Here is a 23,924-nt window from a genome sequence, read left to right as displayed (position 1 = left end):
GGGAATTGAAAGTCTTCTAAAGCACTGAGGAATACTATGAAACCAAGATTAAATTCAAAACAAAATTTGCTTGTAGACGCCTCAGGGTTTTTAGAGAAAATCATTTCAGATCAGCTATGATTTTTTTTTCAGCATTGGCAAGTTTTAAGTCGTTGGTGCTGATGGAACTACATCTTACACACTGTCCACATTTCCAAGTCTTTACCTTCTGAATCCCAAGCAGTTTTTGGGAATGTTTTTTCCCCTGTCCAATTTTTTTACTCGCTGTGAGTCAATTGTTCATCGCAATGTAAAGTCCTTCACCTCTATGAAAAAAGCGTCAGAGAGTTCAAAATCCAACACTTATCCTCACTGATAAATTGTGTAATTTTGGGATTTAAACAAAGACAACAAACCTGCATGCAGAATTTGGGGTTCAGGGCATTAAAGTCAAAACTAGTCCTCATATAACCAAGACACAAACACTTCGAAAGCAGTTCTCATTTTCCTTTTTCTGTCTTATCTTTTTGAGGTTTTGGCAAAAGTTTTATCCGTTCTGCCACTGAAGCTCTGAACAAACCAACTTGATAATAGTGATCATTTGCATTCATTTGAATGGGCTGGGGAACGGCAATTAATGGTATACATTGTATGTTGGGATTTGACTATCTGTATGGTTTGTGTGAACAGTAAAACAATGCCTCCCTCTGGGACAATGGAGTCTACCTAAAAACTATCTGCTAAAGGAGGAAAAATGACTCATGTTGATGTCTGGGTCACCAAGTTTTATAACACACACATACACCTGCTACACAGCCTCCATCTGACAGGCAGCAGAATGTTATAAATGTGCTTGTGCTGACTGGTGGGAGACCTCTTTTCTCATAATACTCCACAGAAGACTAACTGAGTCATCTGTATCTCTCATGCCCTTCTAAACTATACATCTCAACAAACCTCTGACCAACGTATTCAGCAGTTTTCTCAGCCAAATCAGTCAAAGCAGTGGGAGCAGATGCGCTGGTAATGTAAAGAGGCGTTTTTGGCCCATGCGTAACTGCATCAGCAGAGTCCTATGTTTCTATTTGGTCTCCCTAAAGTCACAAGGGAATTATGAACAAAGTTTTCACAACAGCTTAGCAAATGAAAAGATAATGCAGCTATTACACAAGTGAAGATGTAACATTATGAGACTTCTCTATTGCAGGTATTCCTGTACTTTTCCTGAACTTCAATGGAGAATGGAATGCACCATTACAAATGCAGAAATTCTGCATATAATAAATAAATAAATAAATAAATAAATAAATAAATAAATAAATAAATTTCTTACAATCTGTTATTTTGGTTTACGCTGTTCTATGCTGCTGCTTCTCATCGATCCCCCTAATAAAAAAAGAAATGTGTCTTTATTAAAAATATATAAAAGAAAGTATATATATATATATATATATATATATATATATATATATATATATATATATATATATATATATATATATATATATATATATATATATATATATATAAAATAAATAAATCAAGCTTTATTATTTTTTTTTTACTGTAAGAATTCTGTTCCTGGTTTCTTTTCTTTGCGTTTTCAGCTGACGCAGGAGGCCAGGGAGAGTTCATCAAATCAATAACTGGAAAAATTGGGCTACAGTCCCTGACCCAGTTTCCTGCCTTCACTCATCTAAGACTACAAGTGAAGATAAGAGGACAGAGCAGTGAGTGGATTAACTAATGATGGCGCCACCGTCACAGGGTCTAAACCTCTGACGCCAGCTCAGCTATCATAGGCACGGCTTAGTCACAAACAAACCAACAAACTGTTGTTTCCTGTAAGGCTTTACGGTCAGGCAGGTCGGTACTGGCAGTGTCACCATCATCCTGACACTTTCACTGAGTTGACCCTTCTCTGCATGTCTTTTTTTTAAACATATATATATATATATATACATATATATATATATATATATATATATATATACATATATATATATATATATATACACACATATATATATATATATATATATATATATATATATATATATATATATAGATATATATATATATATAGATATATATACACACACACACACACACACACACACACACACACACACACACACACACACACACACACACACACACACACACACACACAGATCAGGCATAACATTATGACCACTGACAGGTGAAGTGAATAACCCTGATTATCTCTTCATCATGGCACCTGTTGGTGGGTTGGATATATTATGCAGCAAGTGAACATTTTGTCCTCAAAGTTGATGTGTTAGACGCAGGAAAAATGGGCAAGCGTAATGATCTGAGCGAGTCTGACAAAGGACAAATTGTGCTGCGTAGACGATTGAGTCAGAGTATCTCCAAAACTGCAGCTCTTGTGGGGTGTTCCTGGTCTGCAGCGGTCAGTATCTATTAAAAGTGGTCCAAGGAAGGAACCACAATGGGGACGTGAGCATCCGAACTAGACCACGGCGCAATGGAAGAAGGTGGCCTGGTCTGATGAATCACGTTTTCTCACGTGGATGGCCGGGTGCATGCACGTCGCTTTGCTGGGAAACACGTGGCACCAGGATGCACTATGGGAAGAAGGCAAGCCGGCAGAGGCAGTGTGATGCTTTGGTCAATGTTCTGCTGGGAAACCTTGGGTCCTGCTATCCATCTGGATGTTACTTTGACATGTATTACCTACATAAGCATTTTTGCAGACCACGTATATCCTTTCATGGAAACAGTATTCCCTGATGGCTGTGGCCTCTTTCAGCAGGATAATGTGCCATGCCACGAAGCAAAAACGGTTCAGGAATGGTTTGAGGAGCACAACAACAAGTTTGAGGTGTTTACTTGCCCTCCAAATTCCCCAGATCTCGATCCAATCAAGCATCTCTGGGATGTACTAGCAAACAAGTCTGATCCATGGAGGCTCCACCTTGCAACTTCTAGGACTTAAAGGATCTGTTGCCAACATCTTGGCGCCAGATACCACAGCGCACCCTCAGGACTCTAGTGGAGTCCATGCCTCAACAAGTCAGGGCTGTTTTGGCAGTAAAAGGGGGACCAACACAATATTAGGCAGGTGGTCATAACGTTATGCCTGACTGGTTTATTGATACGTAATGCAGTTGACATATGCTGTCTTCCCCCTGTCAACTGCTAGCATGCGCAGAGTACGCCAGCTTTAGCTTAGTATTTCTGAGTTTATATCTGAAAAACTTGGTCTCGGCTTTTCGAATTGTGAGGTGTGGGTGATAAAGTCAATTCTGCCTGAAATGGCAAATGCACAAAGAGCAGATTCTTAAAATGGTGACTACAAATCAAAACAGTAGTTGTCTGGATTTACCAGAAAGGCTTGCAGCAATGTGACAACAATAGCCAAATTCCAATGCAAGTCATCTACTACAACATATCATTGGAAGCAGAAAGAGTAAAACAATGCCACCTTCTGGTGGAAATCAGAACTCAGTTCATTAATCCCATACAAACTCGGAAAAAATTGTCAAGTAAATTTTGTCGATAATGTTTTCCATAACGCGCCTTAAGTGTGGGGTTGCTGTAACAAAAGTTTTTATCTGACTATCAACTAATTGAAAGATTAGTTGATTAATCTAAGCAATTAATTTTACTCCAAAAAAGCATAATGATCATTTAAGCTGATTGTATTTTAATTTTATGTCTTTGAGTAGAATTTGTACTGTGCTGCATTATACAAAGATTTACATATGATAGTGCACAACTGTAGGGTTAAACTGGTAACTGCAATGACAAAAATAAATTTAAGTAATATAATTATCACACAAGTCAGTAGTGCAATGCCATAAAGAAATCCAAGTTGAATTAAAGCATTAAAGTGAAACTGTTAAATCAGCATATTATACAAAATGTTCAATGACACAGTGGAACAGCCCAGCTGAAGCAATTTCTTTTTCCTTCCTGTGTAACTGCTCTCTGACTTTGGTAGTAGCTTTGAATTCTATGTACATATAGCCAAGTTCAAGGCACAGTTGTTGTCTTTAATGCAAGTGTATGGTGAGGTTTTCAGACGATGCTGCGATCATAAAAGGCTTTCTGGAGTGCAGAGCCGCAATTTGGAAGCGTCTGCCAGTTAACCTGTAGCCTTAAAGAGCTGCGTTTCAGTCACCGTTTCATACTTTTTCTGTTGTCTGACAGCAGAAGCAGAAATAATATGTAAATGAGAAGAGCTTTATTGGGAATTCAGCTGTATTAAAATACAGCATCCGACCCGAGTTGGTCTCTGCTGACATTGCTGCCAGCATTATCTGAAACTGCAACTGCAGCTGACTGGAGCCAAAAATGACTGATATCACAACAGCAGTTACACAGCAATATGGAAGAAAACATTTGTAATAATGAAATGGGGTATTTTACAAAAAAAATGCATGTAGTTTAATATACTGATGTCGAGGCATTTTTAGCATCAACGTCACCACGTTTGCTGACTAATCATGGCAGCTGCACTTACGAGGATCAATCGATTTATGTTCTTTGCCATAATGGAGTTGAATTTTCCGTTAAGGTGATGTAACCAATATGGAATGGGACCTCCTTCAATAGGATACAGTCTTATGGAACTCCTGTAGCCGTGTTTATAATAGCAATTAATCGGTCTAGATTTTAAGAGTGTAACATGAGTGAAGCTTTGACTAAAAATCAGTTAAGAATTAGTTCATATTCTTGCAAAAACTGTCCCCTTATAATGTGGTTTACTACACTTACTGAATTACAACATATCAAAATGAATCAACAAAAAAGTCTTACCTGTTACAGCGAGGCGGCATAAGGAAACATGAAAGAAAGGAAAACCAGATTACTGGTAATGTACAGTGGCTAAAAGCCTTTCATTACATTCCCTTCTGACCTTAACACAGAGTTACTTAAATCAATCGAGCAGCTGCAGTGGATCCAGAACGCTGCTGCCAGAGTCCTAACTAACACCAGGAAACTGGACCATATTACACCAGTCCTCAAATCACTACACTGGCTCCCTGTTAGTCAAAGGACATAGTTCAAAAACTTACTCCTGGTCTAAAAAGCACTGACTTGTCTCGGACCAAAAGACATCCTGGACTTATTAGCTCCATCTGAAGCATCCAGAGCCCTCAGGTCATCAGGGACAGGTTTACTGTGTGTTCCCAGAATCAGAACCAAGACTAGTGAAGCAGTATTCAGCTATTATGCTCCTCACCTGTGAAACAAACTTCCTGAACACCTGAGGTCTGCTCTTTTAAATCAGGCCTGAAAACCATATTGTTTACTGTAGCTTTCTCTTAGATGCTCAATCTATTTTCTTAACTTTTAAAGCAATTTTATGTTTTATTTCTATAATTTTAATGTCTTAATGTCTACCTTTAAATCATCTTTTTCATTCACTTTAAAGTTTTTTGATGCATTTCTTTGCCACTGTAAAGCACCTTGAATTGCCTGGTGTATGAATATGAATATGAATATACAAATAAACGTGCCTTGCCTTTCCCTAAATAACAGCATTTGGTTTTTAAATGCCCATTTCCATTTTAGACACCCTGTTTGAGCTTCACTTTGCAGGACATTTTGTTAAATAGTTGAAATGGTACTAAGCAGTTTCTCGCCCCTGTCACACTGAAAATTGCACAAGACAGAACTACAACCCATAAAATAAACTTCTGACTCTGTGAGGCAACACACAAATGCAACATTTCTTCAGGCATCATCTGACATCTATAAATTCATAAAGTGCTCTATTGTCAGGCAACAAACACATAACCCGCTACGTGCTTGAAAATGCGGATACTTTCACAGGTATGAGCTGGTGCACACTGCCATCTAGTGGCTAATACTAAAGGCAACGTGACTTACTCCTAATTCAAATTTCTACCAAATAGACTCCACAGCTGTATGTTTTCATTTGTCGTGAGCTTCCAAACAGAGAAATACTTGCAAAGATTTGACATACAACAACATTTCAAATGTGACAACTGAGCTGAGTCACACATTGTTTTCTTGGTAACAAAAGGTTTCAAAAAATAAGCTTAAATATTTTGTCTCTGTCTGTTGCTCAACAACAACAAAAAAAAACCTTTGATTAAATTTGCCCAAAAGTACAGTAATTTCAAACTGTCTTGAAAGTCCTGTTATATCACTGAAGCAAGGACACTTTAAAAGTTAGTGGAATTAACCAAGTAATCATACACTGTAGCTAAAGAAAAAATTTGTTTCTTTTCTTCAGCTTTTTTGCACATGGCTTGTTCACCTAAAAGGCAATTTAAGACACTGAGATTTCAGCGTGTTAATTGCTTGATTAGTTGGAAAATAAGCTATTAAGTGAAATAAGCTTGTTTTAGGCTTCATTATCAGCCACTACAGGCGCTTCTAGCATGTTTTTGATCTAAGGCTCCTTTTGCTCTGGAGCAGCAACTGATCAAATGTATGGTTTAAAAGAGGAATACATAAATAGAATTAGCAGATTTCAATTGTGACTCTGTCCAGTCTGTGGGATTTCCACAATGCCTGCTGGTAACAATTCTTTGCTCATTAAATGGGTCTAATTAGAGCACAGACACTTGATGAAATGAAATTTCCCTTCGTTAGTCCAGTTGAAGTGGGTGGATGTGTAGTCTATGTACAATGCAAATGCGCCATCATTACTGTCCTGCAAGATCAAATTCATATTAAGCCTCTGAGAGCATAGAATAATATGCTCAAATGTCACTGTGACAAAAGAACAGTGTATTATTCTTATAGCCCATCCCTCTTTTCATCAGCACATAAACAACCTTATTATCCATCTTCCCAAATGTATCAAGCAACAAGGTAGCAAAGGTGTGCATGCTTGTTTCTCCAATACCAGTCTACTTTCTCCACAGTTATTTAGGAGTGAAACCTTTCACCATTTAGTGTTCTTTCCACAGCTTGGAGACAATATTGAGCCATGGTTAGCCCCAATCCGTAGCTGGATGCATTACAGAACTAACTAGAGACCTCAGTGCTGCTCAAACAATCACAGCATTTCTCCCTTCCAGTTCACTTTGGGATTTATTGTGTGAAGCATCGTTTGGTTTTGTAAATTCTTGCTAATTTCCTTCCTGAGAAGAGATTGTAACCCTGCTTATGATTTTCTTTTGTCCTAAACTCTTTGTTGCAGTAGTTCTACAACAACTCACATCTACGTTTATGCTACCTTTAAGACTCTTACAGCTGCTTTGTGACCTTAATAACTCACATGACTGCTTCTCAAGTCTCTGATGTTAAGGCACATGAATGCATTTCAGATTTTAACAGCGGTACTAAACTGACACTGCAATTGTCAGACGACAGATTTTATTTTTAATGAATAACTGGTATTTGCTATCTGTAGCCAGCATTAAAGATGTAAAATTTGACTTTCGTAGTGTTCTCAGAAGAAAAACAATGGCTCTCCTAAAGATGGGGAAAGCAAAACTGACTTCATGACAGAATTAAAAAACGGATAAAGATTCAAAAGCAATAGGCCAAGGTCCAAGCTTGTTAAGAGGAACACTGAGGAATATGAATCTGCTTTTGGAAAAATAAGACAAACAACAGCGACTTTTTGGTGACAAACTGACCGTTATGCGTGCGTTAAGAAAAAAGGTAGATTTTCTTTTACAGTGCATTACTTTATAGGTCTGCTGCATCACCTTTTCCTCTCAGCAGGAAGGCTAGCATGCCTGAAAAGGAGCACTAAAAGTAGTAGTACTTTAACACTCACCATGGTCACGTCTGAGCAATCTTAAAACAGAGCTTGACAAATATATAGTAATAGTACTTTTAGGACTAAAAGCAGCATTCAGACCATAACATGACACACATACTCTGCATGCAGTATGATAAACCTGATGTAAGTAGGCAGTCCACAGCTTGCCAACCAGCAGGGGGTAGTACAGCACTATTTACAAAGCTGAAAATGGTTTGCTTGCACACTATAGTTGACTCAAATGCTTCGGTGACAGTGACCAATAGCAGCTAAAGCAAATTTAATGGCCATGCTAGGCTTAGAGAAATAAAGTTTGAGACATGTAATTTGTAGTATAAAAAAATCTGAAGTAAACAGATTAGTAAAATAAGTTGGAAATAAATTTTTGGTTACTCCAAATAGAAGTGTAGCTCGAGGGTGAGATGTACTAGTAAATGTGACCGCCACAGACTCAAAAGCTAATTAAGATTTGTCAGGCAGTGTGAACATTCAACTGCATTTTAAATACCTAAATAAATTCAATTCACGAGAAACAATGACTATGATATGGGCATTTAGGTACATGACACAGACATGATGAGGAGCCAAGTGTCTCTGTGCTTTTGTGCTGACAAGAGAGGCAGCTGGCTAGACTACTGAGAGAAAAAGATTTTTTTTTAAAAGAGAAAACTTAACCCCCTCCCTTCAGCAGCCTTCCTCATTCAGCCACAGAGCACAGAGAAGGGGATTAGCTCACACAAAGCAGGAGTGAATGAATATCAAACCCTATGGGAAAAGACACTCACTGGCTAGAACTCTCACATCATCACAGCCAAGCAGAAAGGCTGAAACTATCAGACTCCATTAACCTGAGCAAACCAGATAAATCAACAACTGTTTAGTCTGAGTATTTATTGATAAGCCAGACTTCTGCACTTTAAACACAGCCAAACTAGTTTCTTACTCCTGCTTCCAGTCAAAGAGTTTTAAAAAGGATTAATAGACCATGTCTCTGCTGGTAGCTGTCCTTTTGAACTCATTGCAGTTTTTTGCTCTAAGTTAACTTGATGTTTTTACAAGATTTAGCATTTCAGGGTACCAGTTCTTCAGCTGAGTTGTCAGTCAATCAGTAGACTTAACTGGCAAATGTAACAATGACCAGTTAATCATTTCAGTCTTTTTTTTTAAGCAAAAAATGTCAAATATGCAGTTCTTTAAGCCTCTTAAATGCTAATATTGGCTTCTTTTGCCAGTAAACTTTGCTTTGTTTTGTCTGAACAAAAGTCCAAATTCTGAACAATTAATTAATAAACACATTTTCAGACTCACAAATAATGAAAGCCCTAGCTGATTCCTCCCCCTTTCATATGTGGCAAGAACATCAATCGCATGCAGGGTATAACAATTAACCGATTTCCAATAAAAATTGAAACTTCGAAAAAAATGCAATCAGCAAATTGTAAAGGATGCAATTCAGGGTATACGGGGTGAGGCTATTAAATTTTAATTCAAGCAGATCAAAACTTTCAGTAATTGTTTGGATCAGTGCATACTAGATGGCGTGCACGATGTGGTTCGACTGACGTAAGCCCAGTTTCATCATCTAATAGCCACACCTCACACATTCTTCAGAGCATCTGAGCCAAGGTTTGAACTGTTGTGGTAATAGTTTTTCAAATTCATGCTGTCCTTGTATGACACCTATGATGGTGTGGCATATGTTAATCCATCATGTTTAAAATCTATTACACATCAAGCATTAAAATGAAGTTAAAAACTAAAAATATTACAAATCAGATTTCAAATCAAATTGTTTAGGCCTTGGAGTATGTCAACAAGCTTAAAATTAAGCTTAAAATTCAGTGATCATGTGGTTACAAACAAGACTCTACCATTAGTGATTATGTTTATATCCTAAGATGACCTTTGCAGCTTGAATTCCTGTCAGGCTGAGAGAGTAGTCATATAATGAACCACATAGAGAAATGGAACAAATAGTATGAAACACATGGAGGACAAAATACAGAAATCCTAATGCCGATAGCAAAGTCATCTACTGTATTCTCTCTCTACTTGTGTGTGTGTGAGTGTAAAATTCATGGAGCTGACTGGGCAGTATTCTGGCCACAGGAATGCTGGCCATGATTCAGCACATTGCCTGCATGTTTAGGGGGAGGACAGTGGCAGCCCACTAAAAATAAAAATGCATGACTGAAGATGAAACTTCAATCAACACCATTTCACAGTTATATATTACACATGCATTACACGTATCATGTCACTTGTCGATAACAGAAGCCTTCAGTGACTGCAAAATAATTAATCCTCCCTTATCCTTCTTTACCATTTGGTTCAATAAGCTGACTTCTACAACACATGTTGAGAGCTCTGAATGGTTCCTCAAGTAACACTAAGTACCTTTAATACAGTGTGACACAACAATACAGTAACTCCAGCCTTCCCCTTACACATATAGACTACCTAAACCCCATATAACACTTGTTCCTCAAGGATATTGGAACATTCAGTCTTTATACCAAAGACAAAACATAAAAATAGAAGTTTACACTGTCTTTGTTTAAAGAGTGGGTCAGCTACAAACTAATTGACACCATGTCAAAGAAGTCATCGGTGTGGACGTTTGTTTTTTTTTGTCAAAACAGACAGCATAAAGGCAAGCATAAACTTCTCAAAGCCGGTTATATATCGCAGTTAAACATTTCTGGCATGTCATCTAAAACTTTGTGTCAAGTTGTCTGCATTGGGTTGTTCGGTTTTGATGGTGATACATCTAACAGTCCCTCCAGGAATTCACGATGATGCGATTGCGCGAATTCATGAGAATTCAGCCAATCTCCGCGAATTTTGTGCGACCTTGCAATTTTGTCCAATCACCACAACTTTTCCACAATTTTGGCCTGCTTCCTATGAGTTCCACCAATCATAGCAGTCCCCAGAGCAAACGTAATGCATGTACATCACCGAATTCACTTCCTTGTTTTTGGCTTGAAGATGCAGACATGTCCCATTATATCGTCTCTCATTTACCAACAAAAATTACTGCTGAAGACTGTGCAAAACAATTAATTCCCTGATTGTTAGATTCTAACAATGGCTTCAGCTAGGGATGGTATCAGTGCCAGTAAAGGCAATTTTAAACTAAGCTGTATCAGTACTAACCTAAGCCTGATCCTTAGTATACAGCAGCTGTCACACAAGTATCATACATTTCAATAACCTTCCATTACCAATTAATAGCTGAATGACTTGCATTATAAACTGAGCACACTGGGCATGTATCCCATGCTGATGTCACTGTTTTAAGCTGTGGACTCATAATAGAGTCACAAAGATTGGCTCAACATAAGAATGGAGTTAATCTCCTATTGCCTGAGCATATGCACTGGCAGGAGGTCATTAATGGTCACAGAAGACTTTTATATGGTTCCCCACGGTGAGCGATACCCCCCAATGCTTTCTGCTTGCCAGCATGGAACTGCTGGCCTCCTCTGGTTGCTACAGTATTCTCTAGGAAAACGGTATCAGGTATTATTTATAATCCATTTAGTGCTCTAAGGCTAGCAAATACAGGACATTCAGTCCACTGTGGCTGATTAAGTTAATCTAGAGATAATTAAAGATACAAATAACATTGAGATGGGTAGAACAGTAGATACAATTTCAGACAACTAATATTTTCTTCAGCTGACTACAGCCTGACTATATTTCTTCTGGGAGGTCTCTGTTCTCATGAGCCAGGACACAGAGGATTCCTGTGTGTCAGTGTTATCCTGAACTAATTAGGAAGTAGAATCAGCACAATGGTCTGTCACAAAATATGGATTGTCTTTTTCATGTGTTAATAAAGAGAGGCAAACATGGAACCTCTTATGAACCCAGCAGGACAGGCTATTTTCAGTGTGATGAAATGAAAGAGGTAACTGGTCATACACATGATACCAAAACAACCATTACAATACTTGCAAATAAACATCCTCCGTGGAACCACAATAAATTCAGAAGAATGAGGCAGCAATGTAACTGCTTCTGCCTATAATGTACAGGTACAAGAAGAAACACAATAACAGCAGGAGCTGTTATTCATCAAGGTAGACTATCATAGCAATATGTGTGTGTTTGTGTGTATGAGTTTGCTCAGGTTGGGAGGGCAATTTTCTCATAGATGAAAGGCACACTAAAAACACAATCCATTATCATCCATTACAGACCATTAGTTTCCCCACCACACTCTTAAGTGAAACAATCCTGTTTATTGATGGAAAAATAAACCATCAGCAAGAAGGGGGCAGAGACAAACAAAATCAATGACGCATCTGCACACAGCACACAAATAAGCAGCAGACAAAAGCCCGGTGTGATTTATAGAGATGTGATACAGAGTATAGCTGTATTAACCTGTATTGCACCAACACCCCAAAATACACATCTGCTTGTTCATTTTCCTTTCACCATTCATGCTTTCATCACTTGGCTTAAAAAGACAGTAAATATTCAGTAGTGCATAGTGAGACCTCCCTCTCCCTCCCCCTCTCACTCATTCACAGCATGTTGCTGCTCTGCTGTGTTCTGGTGCTCTCTGGCTTGGTCTCTGTGGTAGGAATGGGGGAGGTGTCAGCAGCATAACAATAACAATTCCTGTTTACTTTTAGTCAAACACTTTAGTGATGGGCAAACTAGAGCTCTATTTAAAGGGCCATGGCTGAACATTACAACAGTATTGGAACGTTCGTTATGGAGGCATTTATTGATTAAAAAAAAAAATCAACTTGTGTTTAATACCACTTAAACAATGTGAAGATGTATTACGATAAAAGGAATTCTTAAAGCATGACATTGTGTGTGTTCACGTGGCTTGAAAACGCACACCTGTCCAGTTTTGGACAAGTGTGCCTATGAGGTCCGTGGTTGCTTGGACCACATCAATTTGACAAAAAACATTTGAGCCGTATTTTAAAAGAAACAACTCAAAATCTGTAAGGCTTTTTAAAATAGTTTTTAACAAATTGCTCTAGTCAGGGCAATACTTTAGACTCACCAATCTCGACTGAATTCCATTTTGTTTTGGACTGATCAGTCTCTGTGATTCTGTCCTTAACATAGTCTACACCAATATTCAATCATAACATCTGATATTTAGCATTTTTCTGATTATTGATATGTTTTTTAAGTTCCAATAATATAAATGTTATGTCAAATTGTGCCACTGTGGGTCTGATACAGCCGCCTGTCTCTATCAGTAGTTACCACTGGTCTCAAGTGGTGTTCTACTCACAGTATTATCTGTTACACATCACAAGTAACACTGTCAATACTGAAGGGTAAATGTTAAAATGTTATCTTTTAATTAAACATACAGTATGTAAAATGCAAATAAACTTTCAAATTAAGTGTTAAACTGGAGTTTGTTCCTGTAAATTTGGTATCAAAGGGTTTTTTTGCAAATAATTTCAAAATATCAGTCTTCTTCTTTACTAAAAGTCAGTATAAATATCCGAATTGACAAAAACTAATTGGCTGACCTTTAGTCTATTAAAAAAAAATAAATCAGAAACCTCTAAAAAATGCTCTTTAAAATATTCTACATTGTAAGGTGATGTTATCGGATATCTTTTTTGTCTCTATCTTATCTTAACATCTCACAAAAATGTTAAGATAATAGAAATCAGGGCGACTCGATGGCTGAGTCGTCAGGGCGTATACCACACAGGTACAAATGCTCTGTACAAACAGCCCCAGGTCTGATTCTTGGCTGACTATACCATTTCCTGCATGCCATTCATCTACTTTCTAACCTGCACTACTTTCCCTCTCCACTGTCTCTGAAAATAAAAGTCAACTGGCAAAAAGCAAAAGCTATTTAGTGTACAAGCATTAACAAGTGAAGTCTAGCATCAGCGAAAGATGTGAGGCACCTCTGCAGAAATAAACCTAGTATTTAGAGATAGCAGTGGAGTGGAGAAAAGGGAAGTGGTCAAGTGTGACATTAGCTGTTAAGAAGCACACACTCATCATTTGTGTCTTCAATCATTAGTAGGCAGTACAGCTATGACTTTGTCTAGTACCAGCTCATACAAAAGTTCTAAAAAATATTAGTTTTAAGCAAAGGCATTTAAGCATTTAAAGCTATTTTTTTTAAGCGTAATGCCTCTATTATAATTAGCCAAAAAAATGGTTTGGATAAAGACAATACTGCATTTAGCAACATATAAACAAAAACATCTATGGTGGATCATGATGCCTCTGCAACTATGGAGAAAAAGCCAAGATGGGTTGGAATTTTAGAAAGACAGTATTGCCTATGAATGCATACAGCTGTGCATACAGCCAGTAAAGAAGATTTGGCCCAAAAAAAACCCAAACAAATCAAGATGTCTTGAATATCTCCTTTAGCTAAAACTCACTGGAGAACAGACTGGCACATCAGGACACCATATCTGTCATAGAATATGGTAGAAACTTTCCCAAGTCAATACTCATACAAACTACCAACAGAACAAACAATGATGAAGGAAATAGGAAAGCAACACAATGGGAGGATTTATCAGAAATGGAACAGTGAGGGACTCTGCTCAGTCTGGTTCCATCTGGTTCAGTCTGCTGTGTCCTCTGAGGTCTAAACCAGCTCCAGTAGACCTGACTAAGTTGGGTTGGGTCAGCTTGGGTCACTTCCGCTGTGTGTTGTGAATTTTGGGGATCTCATTGATCTCCACACAATGAGCAACAGGTCCAGCACACACCAGCTCCCTGCACTGCCAGGGGGAAGATTACATTCAAAACAGCCAGCAGCAGAGATAGCCATCGTGCTGCCAGCCAGTCCACATTCCCCTGAGCTTTCACACATTGAAACACACATAGATACACACTTGGGCTATGTTCAGACCAACAATAGCTCAGCATTACAAAAAAACCCCAAACAAAATAAAAACTCTTCATTCATTTCAATGAGACAAATGAATTGGCACATCAGTGACTTCTGCAAAAAGATGGAGGGCTTTTTGTGCCAAAAAAAAAGCTGTAACAGTTTCAACTTTTCCCACAGTGCAATGCAGCATCACTGGTACTGTGATGGCCAGTCAAAAAAGGGCAAATGTACATTCATGAATGGCAAAGGGAGACACCTCTGAACAATATAGCACCATGTGTGTTTTTTTCTAGTTTTTTGTTAAATGGGCTGTTTTCAGGCAGAACAACCACTAACACTTTTAATACTCAAAACACTGCCACTGTTTATGTGAAACTAAAAGAATCTGTCTGTCTGGCAAACACAGTACACACATTTGAAAGAGAGAATGAAAAACAGATCTGTTTGGATCAGAATCAACTGTCAGTATTTAATAGTGAGACACATCACAAATTCCATCACAGATCAATGTTGAGGTGGGATAATATCAAAGTGCATCTCTTCATTAAAAGCTGGAATAACTGTCCATCAGCAGTTACTTTATATTACATAATAAACACAGTTAATTGAATATTGAGCTTGATTATAATTTTGGCTTCCAACAATCAAATTAACATGGCCAACTACAATACTGACATTTAAACTGTGGGTTCTGTTGATAGAAAACATGCTGGGTATCAAACCAAGTGTTTCCTAAACTCACAGCCAGCCAGCAGGGACTGAGATGGTTTGGCTTCACTTTGGGGAGTCGTCATGCTGATGTGCAAGCATCCCTACAGTGGCAGTCTGTGCAAAAAAATTCTGGATGTTGAGGCTACAGTCCAGAGGAGAAGAGTGATATACGACAGAGAGCAGAAAACACAAAAACCATATGTCTAGAGCAAAAGATGAACAGCTAGTCCCTCAAACTGTATCATCACCTGTTGTTTGTAAGTATTTTGGATTGAAGGAAAGGGATGTTAAACGAGTACAAATCATATGCAAAGAGTGCATGAGACATGAGTCTGTGATGCAAAGCAACACAGCTAATTTCTTCAGCCTGCTTAAAAACACCACAAACTGCAATATGATGAATACATGATGGCCAAAACCAATAGCATCATTAATGTTTCTTCACTGAATGCCGTTCTTTTTTAAGCATCAACTCAGACATCCATAACTACATCGCAATAATACATCACATAATGTTTAAGTGAAAGCAGCTTTGATGGTTTATTTTTTTGTAAAACATTTTGGTATATTTTTATTTAAATATTGTTTCTAGGAGATGCACTGTGATTAAAGAGCAAATGTATTTTAATGCAAAGATGTGTACATCAGAAGTGACAGCAGTGCTGTTTATTTCAATGGAAAACTGCAATGACAACATGGGTTCTTAAAATCTGTGAATAAGCAAGATAAATAATTCCAATTTAAGTATCGATCAAAGTAATCATGATTATCATTTTGTCCATAACTGTACACGTCTTATGTTCATCCTCACTCTGAGAGCAAGGTGACAAAACAGAAACTGATGTCGCTATACTCTAGTATTACAAGCACAAGAAGAAGCTAAAAATCATAGCAAAACACAGCCTCTAAAATAACTTCACAGCCTGATCTCACCACAACATATTACCAAACCTACATAATGTAATAATAATGAAACCAAACTAAGCTAGCTAGGTAATTCTGCTAATCAGTCTACATTTCCCTCTAGACTGTCCCCAAGGTTTGAAACAGGAACTAAATGCAAACAAATGTGCACAGTCTTACTGCACAAAACCACATTCTCACATACAGCAGATGCTCACATGCATGCGGTGACCTGCATACGATTTCATTAGACGACCTGCTCCCACAGTTACATTTTGCTCATGCTATTGAACTATTGGCACTTTATTCTAAATCACCATAAAACGGCCAATAAACCACACCAGTCAATCCGCAGTAGCCAGTCGACACACATACAGACTACCCACCCATCTTGAACACATCCCATTAATGACTTGTCAGCATAGATTGAGCAAATGCACAACTGACACAATCCTTCATTCAGACTCTCTCTCTCTCTCTCTCTCTCTCTCACACACACACACACACACACACACACACACACACACACACACACACACACACACACACACACACACACACACACACACACACACACACACACACACACACACACACACACACACACACACACACACACACACACACACACACACACACACACACGCTAAAGGGGTCCTGGTGTTATATGGCTGTGCCTTAGGAGGCCGTTTATCAGGGCAGGGTCGTTCCACACATTAAAACCTGAAAATACTGTATGTTGACAGCAGCCACACAGAAGACGACAGAAACCGTACAACATGCTTGGAAATACATTCCTACTAAATAACGTACAAAGATAAGAGGCTCATCCGCCATCAGTACACAAAGAGGTATGTTCCAGGTCTTAGCAACGCTTCCATTAAAGTGACTTTAAAAGGTGCAGTCATTTGTACTTTATTGTCTTTGCTCAAAGTGAACATCTTGTTCAGCAGGGAATGTAAAGCGATCAATACCAGTCATTCCCATGTTACCACAATTAAAATCAGCACACTAGCTCAATAACAATGAATACAAATTTTAGTGCAATCATATTGTAATGATATGAAGACAGCTGATTATCATGTTAGCAAAAAAGATCCAGAATAGTGCAGACTGTAAATAAAAATGAACAAACTTGTTACACGATATTGGATTTTTATAGATATCTTATCTAAACTGATTGCTGAAACCAACATGTGCACATCCATTCACCTAATTGCAGAGAACATCTGGTCACTCCTGTAGTGGAATTAACATATTTATATGCCTAGTCAAGCTTCAGTTCAATATTCCATGCATAATACATTTAAAGTATGTGAGGGAACCTTATCATATTATCTTACCATTAAAAGCTACATCACATATATCCAAAATGGTAGCCTGTATGATTTGCAAACTGAATTGTTTCAAACCATGATTTTGATTTGAAGTCAACTGACTGTGCAGCCGTAAAACATGCCATTTTATATCCATGTGACTTTTTCCACCAAAGCAAAACTTTTAGCCCAACAGGCAATATCTGTCAGTGTTCATTTTAGGCAGACGCCAATATTTCACAAAAGCCTTCATCAGCTAAAGCCAATGATGATGACAATATCACCCTGAATCCCTAGTTGCATATATAGATTAGACTTCACTAAATCAGCAGTGAGTAGCAGCCACATCAAGTTTTCTAAACTGATAGATATAGCCTGTCTTTGTGCGTTTGGTAAGAATGCTTCAATGTTCCAGGTGTTCTGAACTACACAATGTGTACTACATTGCTTTGTTAAGTTTCTAGTAAATCAAAATGATCATCAGCACAGCTCTGAAAGCTCTAGGAAACCCCACAAAAGTAAAAAACAAACAAACAAACAAAAAAAAAACCTCATCTGACTCAAACCACAACAAAACACACAAAAAATTTAAGTTGGTCTAAAATGGATTCTTCCATTGTGACAGGACTGAATATAAACTTTGCCTCCTGCGACAAACTCTTTTATAGACAATATTCATTCATCGGTATCACTAGGTCTAACAGTATAATCTAGTATTTCCATTTAACGTCAGCTTTATATTCTCACATATACTGTCATGAATCAGAACAGAGTGTGGAATGAATCAGCCAACAGGAAAAGCCTGTCTATATGCTAGCACACTAGACAAGAGAAAAGAGCCCTGCATTTCAATCTGCTGTGACAGTCCTGATTTAAGAGTAACACTTATCAGTGAAACGCTGTCACTGGAAAGTAGCCTGACCTCCGATGGCTAATCAGCTGTCAAAAAGCTCTTTAGATGCTGACTATTTATGTTGAGCACAAATTTGTCTGGAACAGTGACTGACTCAGATTTTATTTCTATTTTAATGTGATTGCATCATTTTCACAAGTCATTTTGCAGAACTTCACATAATATGCACACAGTATGACCCTGTAGATACGTTTGCTGTTTTAATGTGCAGCTGTTTACTCCCACCACATATTACCAACAGTGTGGTTTTGCCTGTACATGGTCAAATTTAGTTTCAACTTGGATGTGGGGGTAATTTAATTGGGACGTGCCTACTCTGTGATCTTCATAAGTGTGCATGGGTGATTGTCTGTGTATCAGCTGATGTGACTATGCTGTAATTTGAGCCTGGATTATATTTGTCAATGGAGGTTCACTGGTGAAAGAAGCCAGAGGCATAAGCAAGGAAACACAGCCTTCAGTGGGCTCTGTCATCTACCACTACTACTTTGACAGCAGGTAAATTAGACAATATTGAACCATGAACCATAATTCACAGAGACAATGTTCTCATTTGCAACAAGGGCTTAGGTTAGGCCTGAATACTGCTGATCATCAAAGACAATAATCCACCTGATCCCAGACAGATTTTACATTCCTCAGAGTTAAACGTCATGTGATAACAGTAGCCATCCCTCAGTATCCACCTAACTGACCCACAAAGATGGACTGAAACAAAACTGGCGAGATTACATTCATATCACCTTCTACATTCCCAGTAATCAGCTTTGCTTATTTTCTTTTAACTTGAGTATGCTAAGCATCCTAAAGGACTAAGGTAATGCTAAAATGTTCAAAAGTCAGGAAAAAAGGCTTAGGATTGTTAAGAGTGAATGAAATTGGAGCAATTTCCTGCTGCTGCAAGGTGATTAAAATTCCTGTCTAACCTCAAAATGAGTTCTTAAAACTTGTTGGGAGGACATTCCAAAGGATTTTCACTTGGCTCAAGCCAGAGAGAGAGCTCTTACTTAAATCAATAAGCTTTTAGTGAGAAAAAAAGGAGTTATGCACTTTTCTTTCATGTCAACAAGTAGCCTGCAACTCTTTCTCATGAGTACATCCAAAGGTAAAAAGAACATTTTTGAGCTTTGCTTTGATAGACTATAACAAAAAAAAATAACACTGGCTGTAATGTTAGGTTTCATCTGTACAATAAGATCATTTAGTTCATTTTTGTCACATTTGCAGCTAATGTCTTATTCGATCACTAATTAAATAATCACGCAACTGCTGCTGTGATCCCTGTTTTTTAGCGACACATTTGCTGAAGGAGTGTTTACTGTGAACCGTGCACCCAGCAGAAATTGTGCCATGTAAGGGAGACAGCAAGCAAGCAGGCAGGAAAAGTAAAAATGTCGAATCACTGCAGCCACTTGATAAAGACAAGAGACGTCACATCCAGCAGAGCCCTGCGCTGTGTTCCACTGACAGAACACCGACAGAATGTAGCAGCTTGGCTGCTGTCGGCTGGTTATCTAGGATAACAATAACACTTTTCTTCCCTCACAGCTGCCGCAGCAACTACAGATATCATTCAGCGTCAAAAAGACTGAGAATGCTGAATGAGACTACAAACATACTTTTAACAGGAAGTACCTCATCACAATCTACTTATGTTTCAAACTACTGCTAAATTTTTGTCGTATGTGCTTATGTCAAAACTCGAACAATGAAATAAAAATGAGAAAAAACAGACAAATGAGGAAATTAAGTGTCTTACCCATCCTCCTCTCCTTCAACATTCTTGAGACCAGCTGGGGCAGTTAAGGCACTGGTGGCGGCAGCGTGGCCCTCAGTTTCCTGACCCTGGCCGGTGTGGGATACAGATCCAGCCTCCCCCCCAGAGAGCTTGGGCAGCCCCAACAAAGCTGACTGATGCTGGAGGAGCAGCCGCTGGGCATCCTGCAGCTGAGTGGTGGTGAAGGTGGGCAGACTAGCATAGAGGGCACTGGCCTGGGCAGCATGAGCCAGGGCCTGAGCACTGCTGTGGTCCTGGGTCAAGCTGACAGAGGATGACTGACTATGGGGAACACCCTGTGGGGGCATCCGACCACTATTACCAGTGTTTTGGGCTTGGGTCTGGGTCTGATGATCACTCTGAGGGTTGGGAGGAGGCACACTTGATGCTGACGCTTGGCTCTGGTGGACTGCAGTGGGAAGCTGGCTGCTCAAGCCTGCGTTTTGGATTTGTGTTGGGAGTGACTGTGGCTTCTGCTGCTGGCAATCCAGATGGCTTGGGTGGCTCTGCAGCTGCTGGCCAAGACCTGCTACACCGACATGAGAGGGCATACTGGAGGGGGTGGCCTGATGAGAGGGGGGCTGTGTGTGAAGGAGAGTCTGTGGCTGCTGAGGACCTGCCATCATCTGGCAAGTTCCATTAGCTGGCCCAGAGGGTGCTGATCCAGTTTGGTTGGACAGAGGTTGAGAAGCAGCAGCCTGGGGGATGCCTTGCTGCTGCTGGGTGTACTCAGATGGCCTAATCGGCAATGTGGGTGCTTGAGCGGTAGCAGCTGATTGCTGTGGCAGGCTGGCGTAGCCTAACTTCTGCTGTTGAACACCCACTAGGTTCTGTGAGGAGCCTGGCGGTTGATTAGCAACTGCCTGAGCATAGGTGAGCTGCTGCTGGGGCACAGCAGGTGTAGGGAGTCCAATCGTGGTCTGGTGGCCTGGCATGGATGCAGGCTGATGAATGTTTGTGGGACCTGAGGGAGCCACAGTAGTCTTCACATGTGGATGGGTGATGTCCTGGGTGTGGATGTGAGGTTGGGTTTGAGATACTCCCATGCTTAAGCCACTGGGGAGGATTCCTTGAAAGCCCTGAGGAGGGGAGGCATAATCCTGGGCATGCTGGGATCCTGCAGGCCCACCAGCCTCTCCACCGCACACACTCTCAATGTAATGGCTCAATGTACTCATAGTACTACTAACAGAACTACCACTTGTGCTTTCCCTCTCCGAGGCCCCAGCAAAGCTCTCAGAGACAAACTGACGTATGCTGAGAGACCCAGTATCAGATGCAGAAGAAGAAGGAGCAGGGGCAGGCATATCCTTGTCATAAAATTCAGTGCATGTCCATCTGCCCTTCTTGAAGGGCTCAGAGCTAGAGTCCAGCTTCACCACCCTAAAGCGAGAGCTGGTGGTAGTCACTGCAGGGGCTGGAGTTGTGGCAGGCATAGCAGGAGCAGATGATACAGGAACTGTGGCCACGGCTGTAACAGGAGCACTCACAGGCTGCAGCACAGCAGATCCAACTCGTCCCTGGATCCCACTGGGCACTCCCATGCCTCCAGAGGCACTGACAGCAGCAGCAGTAGTCGTAGTAGCCATAGTGATGTTGGAGTTGATGTTTTGGTGTTGCTGGATCATGCTGACGTTAGTGGTGGTTGGAACAGCAGCACCTCCACTCCCCCGACTGCTGCTTATCACATTGAGAGGAAAGCCACCACTGCTACTGCTAGCACTTGTGTTGACCCCCCCTCTCACAGGCACATTGGCAGAACTCAACATATTCACATTACTAACACTGCTGGTCTGGGGATTAACTATGCTAACTGTAGTGCCTGTAGCAGAGTTGTGCATTCCAGGGATAGATCCTGGGGCCACAATCCCCACAGGCTGAGCAACAATACTTTGAGGGGCAGCCTGGGAAACATTCTCTTGAGGGCCCCCCACATTAGAAGGCATTTTCTGGGTGACACAAGGTAAAGCTCCTGATGTCAGAGCAGATGGGGTGCTCCCAGGCCCAGAGGAGATGGGGTAGACCTGGGCATGGTTAGGATGATGAGGATGGTGATGGTGTACAGTCCCGTTCACCATGGCCCCACCATGCTGTTGCGCCTGGTTCATGGTATGGGGGTGCGAAGGCTGGTTGGGGGAGACAGCTCCAGGGGTCTCTGCCTCATGGAAATTATTCAGTGTCTCCTCTGAAGAGCTCCTCTCTGCTCCGACTATGTCATTAGCTCGGGAGAGGGACACATCCAGGATTTCAGAAGATGACAGATCCTCCGTGTGGGACTCGTCCAAGTCATCATAGCTTTCTGTGTCCTCTGCAATACTGTTATTGGTACTAACAGATATCTGTGCAGGAGTCACACTTGTGATCTGGAAACCACTCTTCTTTTTCATCTGAGCTCCGGTGGACTGTGTGGGCTGGGGCTGGGAATGCAGATTCAAGCTGTGGGGAGGAGGGTGATGGGGACCCGGGGAGGATGAACCAGCAGGAGGTTGGCACTGAATCAACAGGGAGGGTTGATAATCATCGGCTGTAACGTGGCTATTATTGACCACCGGGTTTGCCGGTGTTGACAGCACGGAGCCGCTCCCGCTGCCTGTGTTGCTGCCCCTTCTGTGAAAGACAGCCGGATGCGCCATCTTTCTAACACTGCCAGAGTCTCCTGCAGGGTCCGGATGATGCATATCGAGAGAATCCGGGCGGTAGTTGGTCTCTGACAGTATGCAATAAGGTTGCAGTTCGTTAACGGCGCCGTTTTGACAAAACTACGGTCCACAGACAACACGATCAAAAAAAAAAAAAAAAAAACTTCACCCAGGCGTCAGGCGGCTGTTTATAAATATCAGGCAAAGTTGTGTCAATATTCACAGCCTCCCATTCACGATTCAGTGTTATCCTGTGACAGTTAGCGAGGCAAAAGAAGCTAGTGGCCGCTTGTTCAGGAGCTAGCGAGCTAACGTCAGCTGATGCCAGTTGTACTTCGCCGGTTAACAACCACTGCTATACGTCTGCGCCTTTGCTAAACATGAGCTAACATTCTGGGTGATTTCTAATAAGATGCTCTGCTGCAATGAACCCACATAAAGGAGAAAAAAATAGCTTCTGAGTAAGTTAGCGTTATATGAAATGCTAGCCTGACAGAGGAGTAACGTCAGCTAGCTAGCTGCCAGTCTCCATCACCGGCTAGCTAAACAGACTACAGTGATACTGCTGAATTTTCTCAAAGGAAAGAAAATCAAAACAAGCGACCTTTCATCCGATGCACAGTGATGTAAAAACGAATACGTTCACTTAATAGCGGCGCACAAAGGTTAAATCCATTCCACTGAATCCTCGTGTTGGTCTTGGTTTTGCTGTATCACTGGTCCTCCCCAGCAGTAGCGTCGTTCAGTATGTAGCCTCCCGCACCGCTGCTGTGGCTCTGTGCTGTGACGGGACTGGAGGGGAGGGGTGCTCAGTAATATGGCGACCGCGCATGGTCTCTGCTGCCAGACATAAAGCAGTCTGGGAGAGGCGGCGACGAGCCCGACACGAACGCCTACGAAATGTGCCGGAAAGTGCCGAGTAGAGGGTGCTCCCTCTAACACTGCTCCAGAGACATCACCATCGACTGCTTCTTTTCTATTCTGTTTAAATCAAGGAGACATATATATTACTATTATTTTTTTAAAAACTTTAATTTTTAAAGGATATTTTACAAAATGTGGGCCATTCTTACAGTCATACAGATG

The 23,924-nt window shown here is 40.4% G+C and overlaps 1 protein-coding gene across 1 annotated transcript in view; it reads right to left on the bottom strand.

Moving 5' to 3' along the window:
• LOC111584793 (TSC22 domain family protein 1-like) overlaps positions 1–23,625 on the bottom strand; it is a 36,645-nt gene extending 13,020 nt beyond the window's left edge. Inside the window, exon 1 of the mRNA XM_023294056.3 lies at positions 20,182–23,625. Coding sequence (XP_023149824.2) covers positions 20,182–22,877 — 2,696 coding nt within the window. The 5' untranslated portion in view covers positions 22,878–23,625. The remainder of the gene's footprint in view (positions 1–20,181) is intronic.
• Between the last annotated feature and the right edge of the window lie 299 nt (positions 23,626–23,924).

This window comes from Amphiprion ocellaris, chromosome 11, assembly GCF_022539595.1.
Source record: "Amphiprion ocellaris isolate individual 3 ecotype Okinawa chromosome 11, ASM2253959v1, whole genome shotgun sequence".
NCBI lineage: Eukaryota > Metazoa > Chordata > Actinopteri > Pomacentridae > Amphiprion > Amphiprion ocellaris.
Note: the sequence above shows the minus strand (reverse complement) of the source record. Positions and strands in the feature narration are given on the sequence as shown.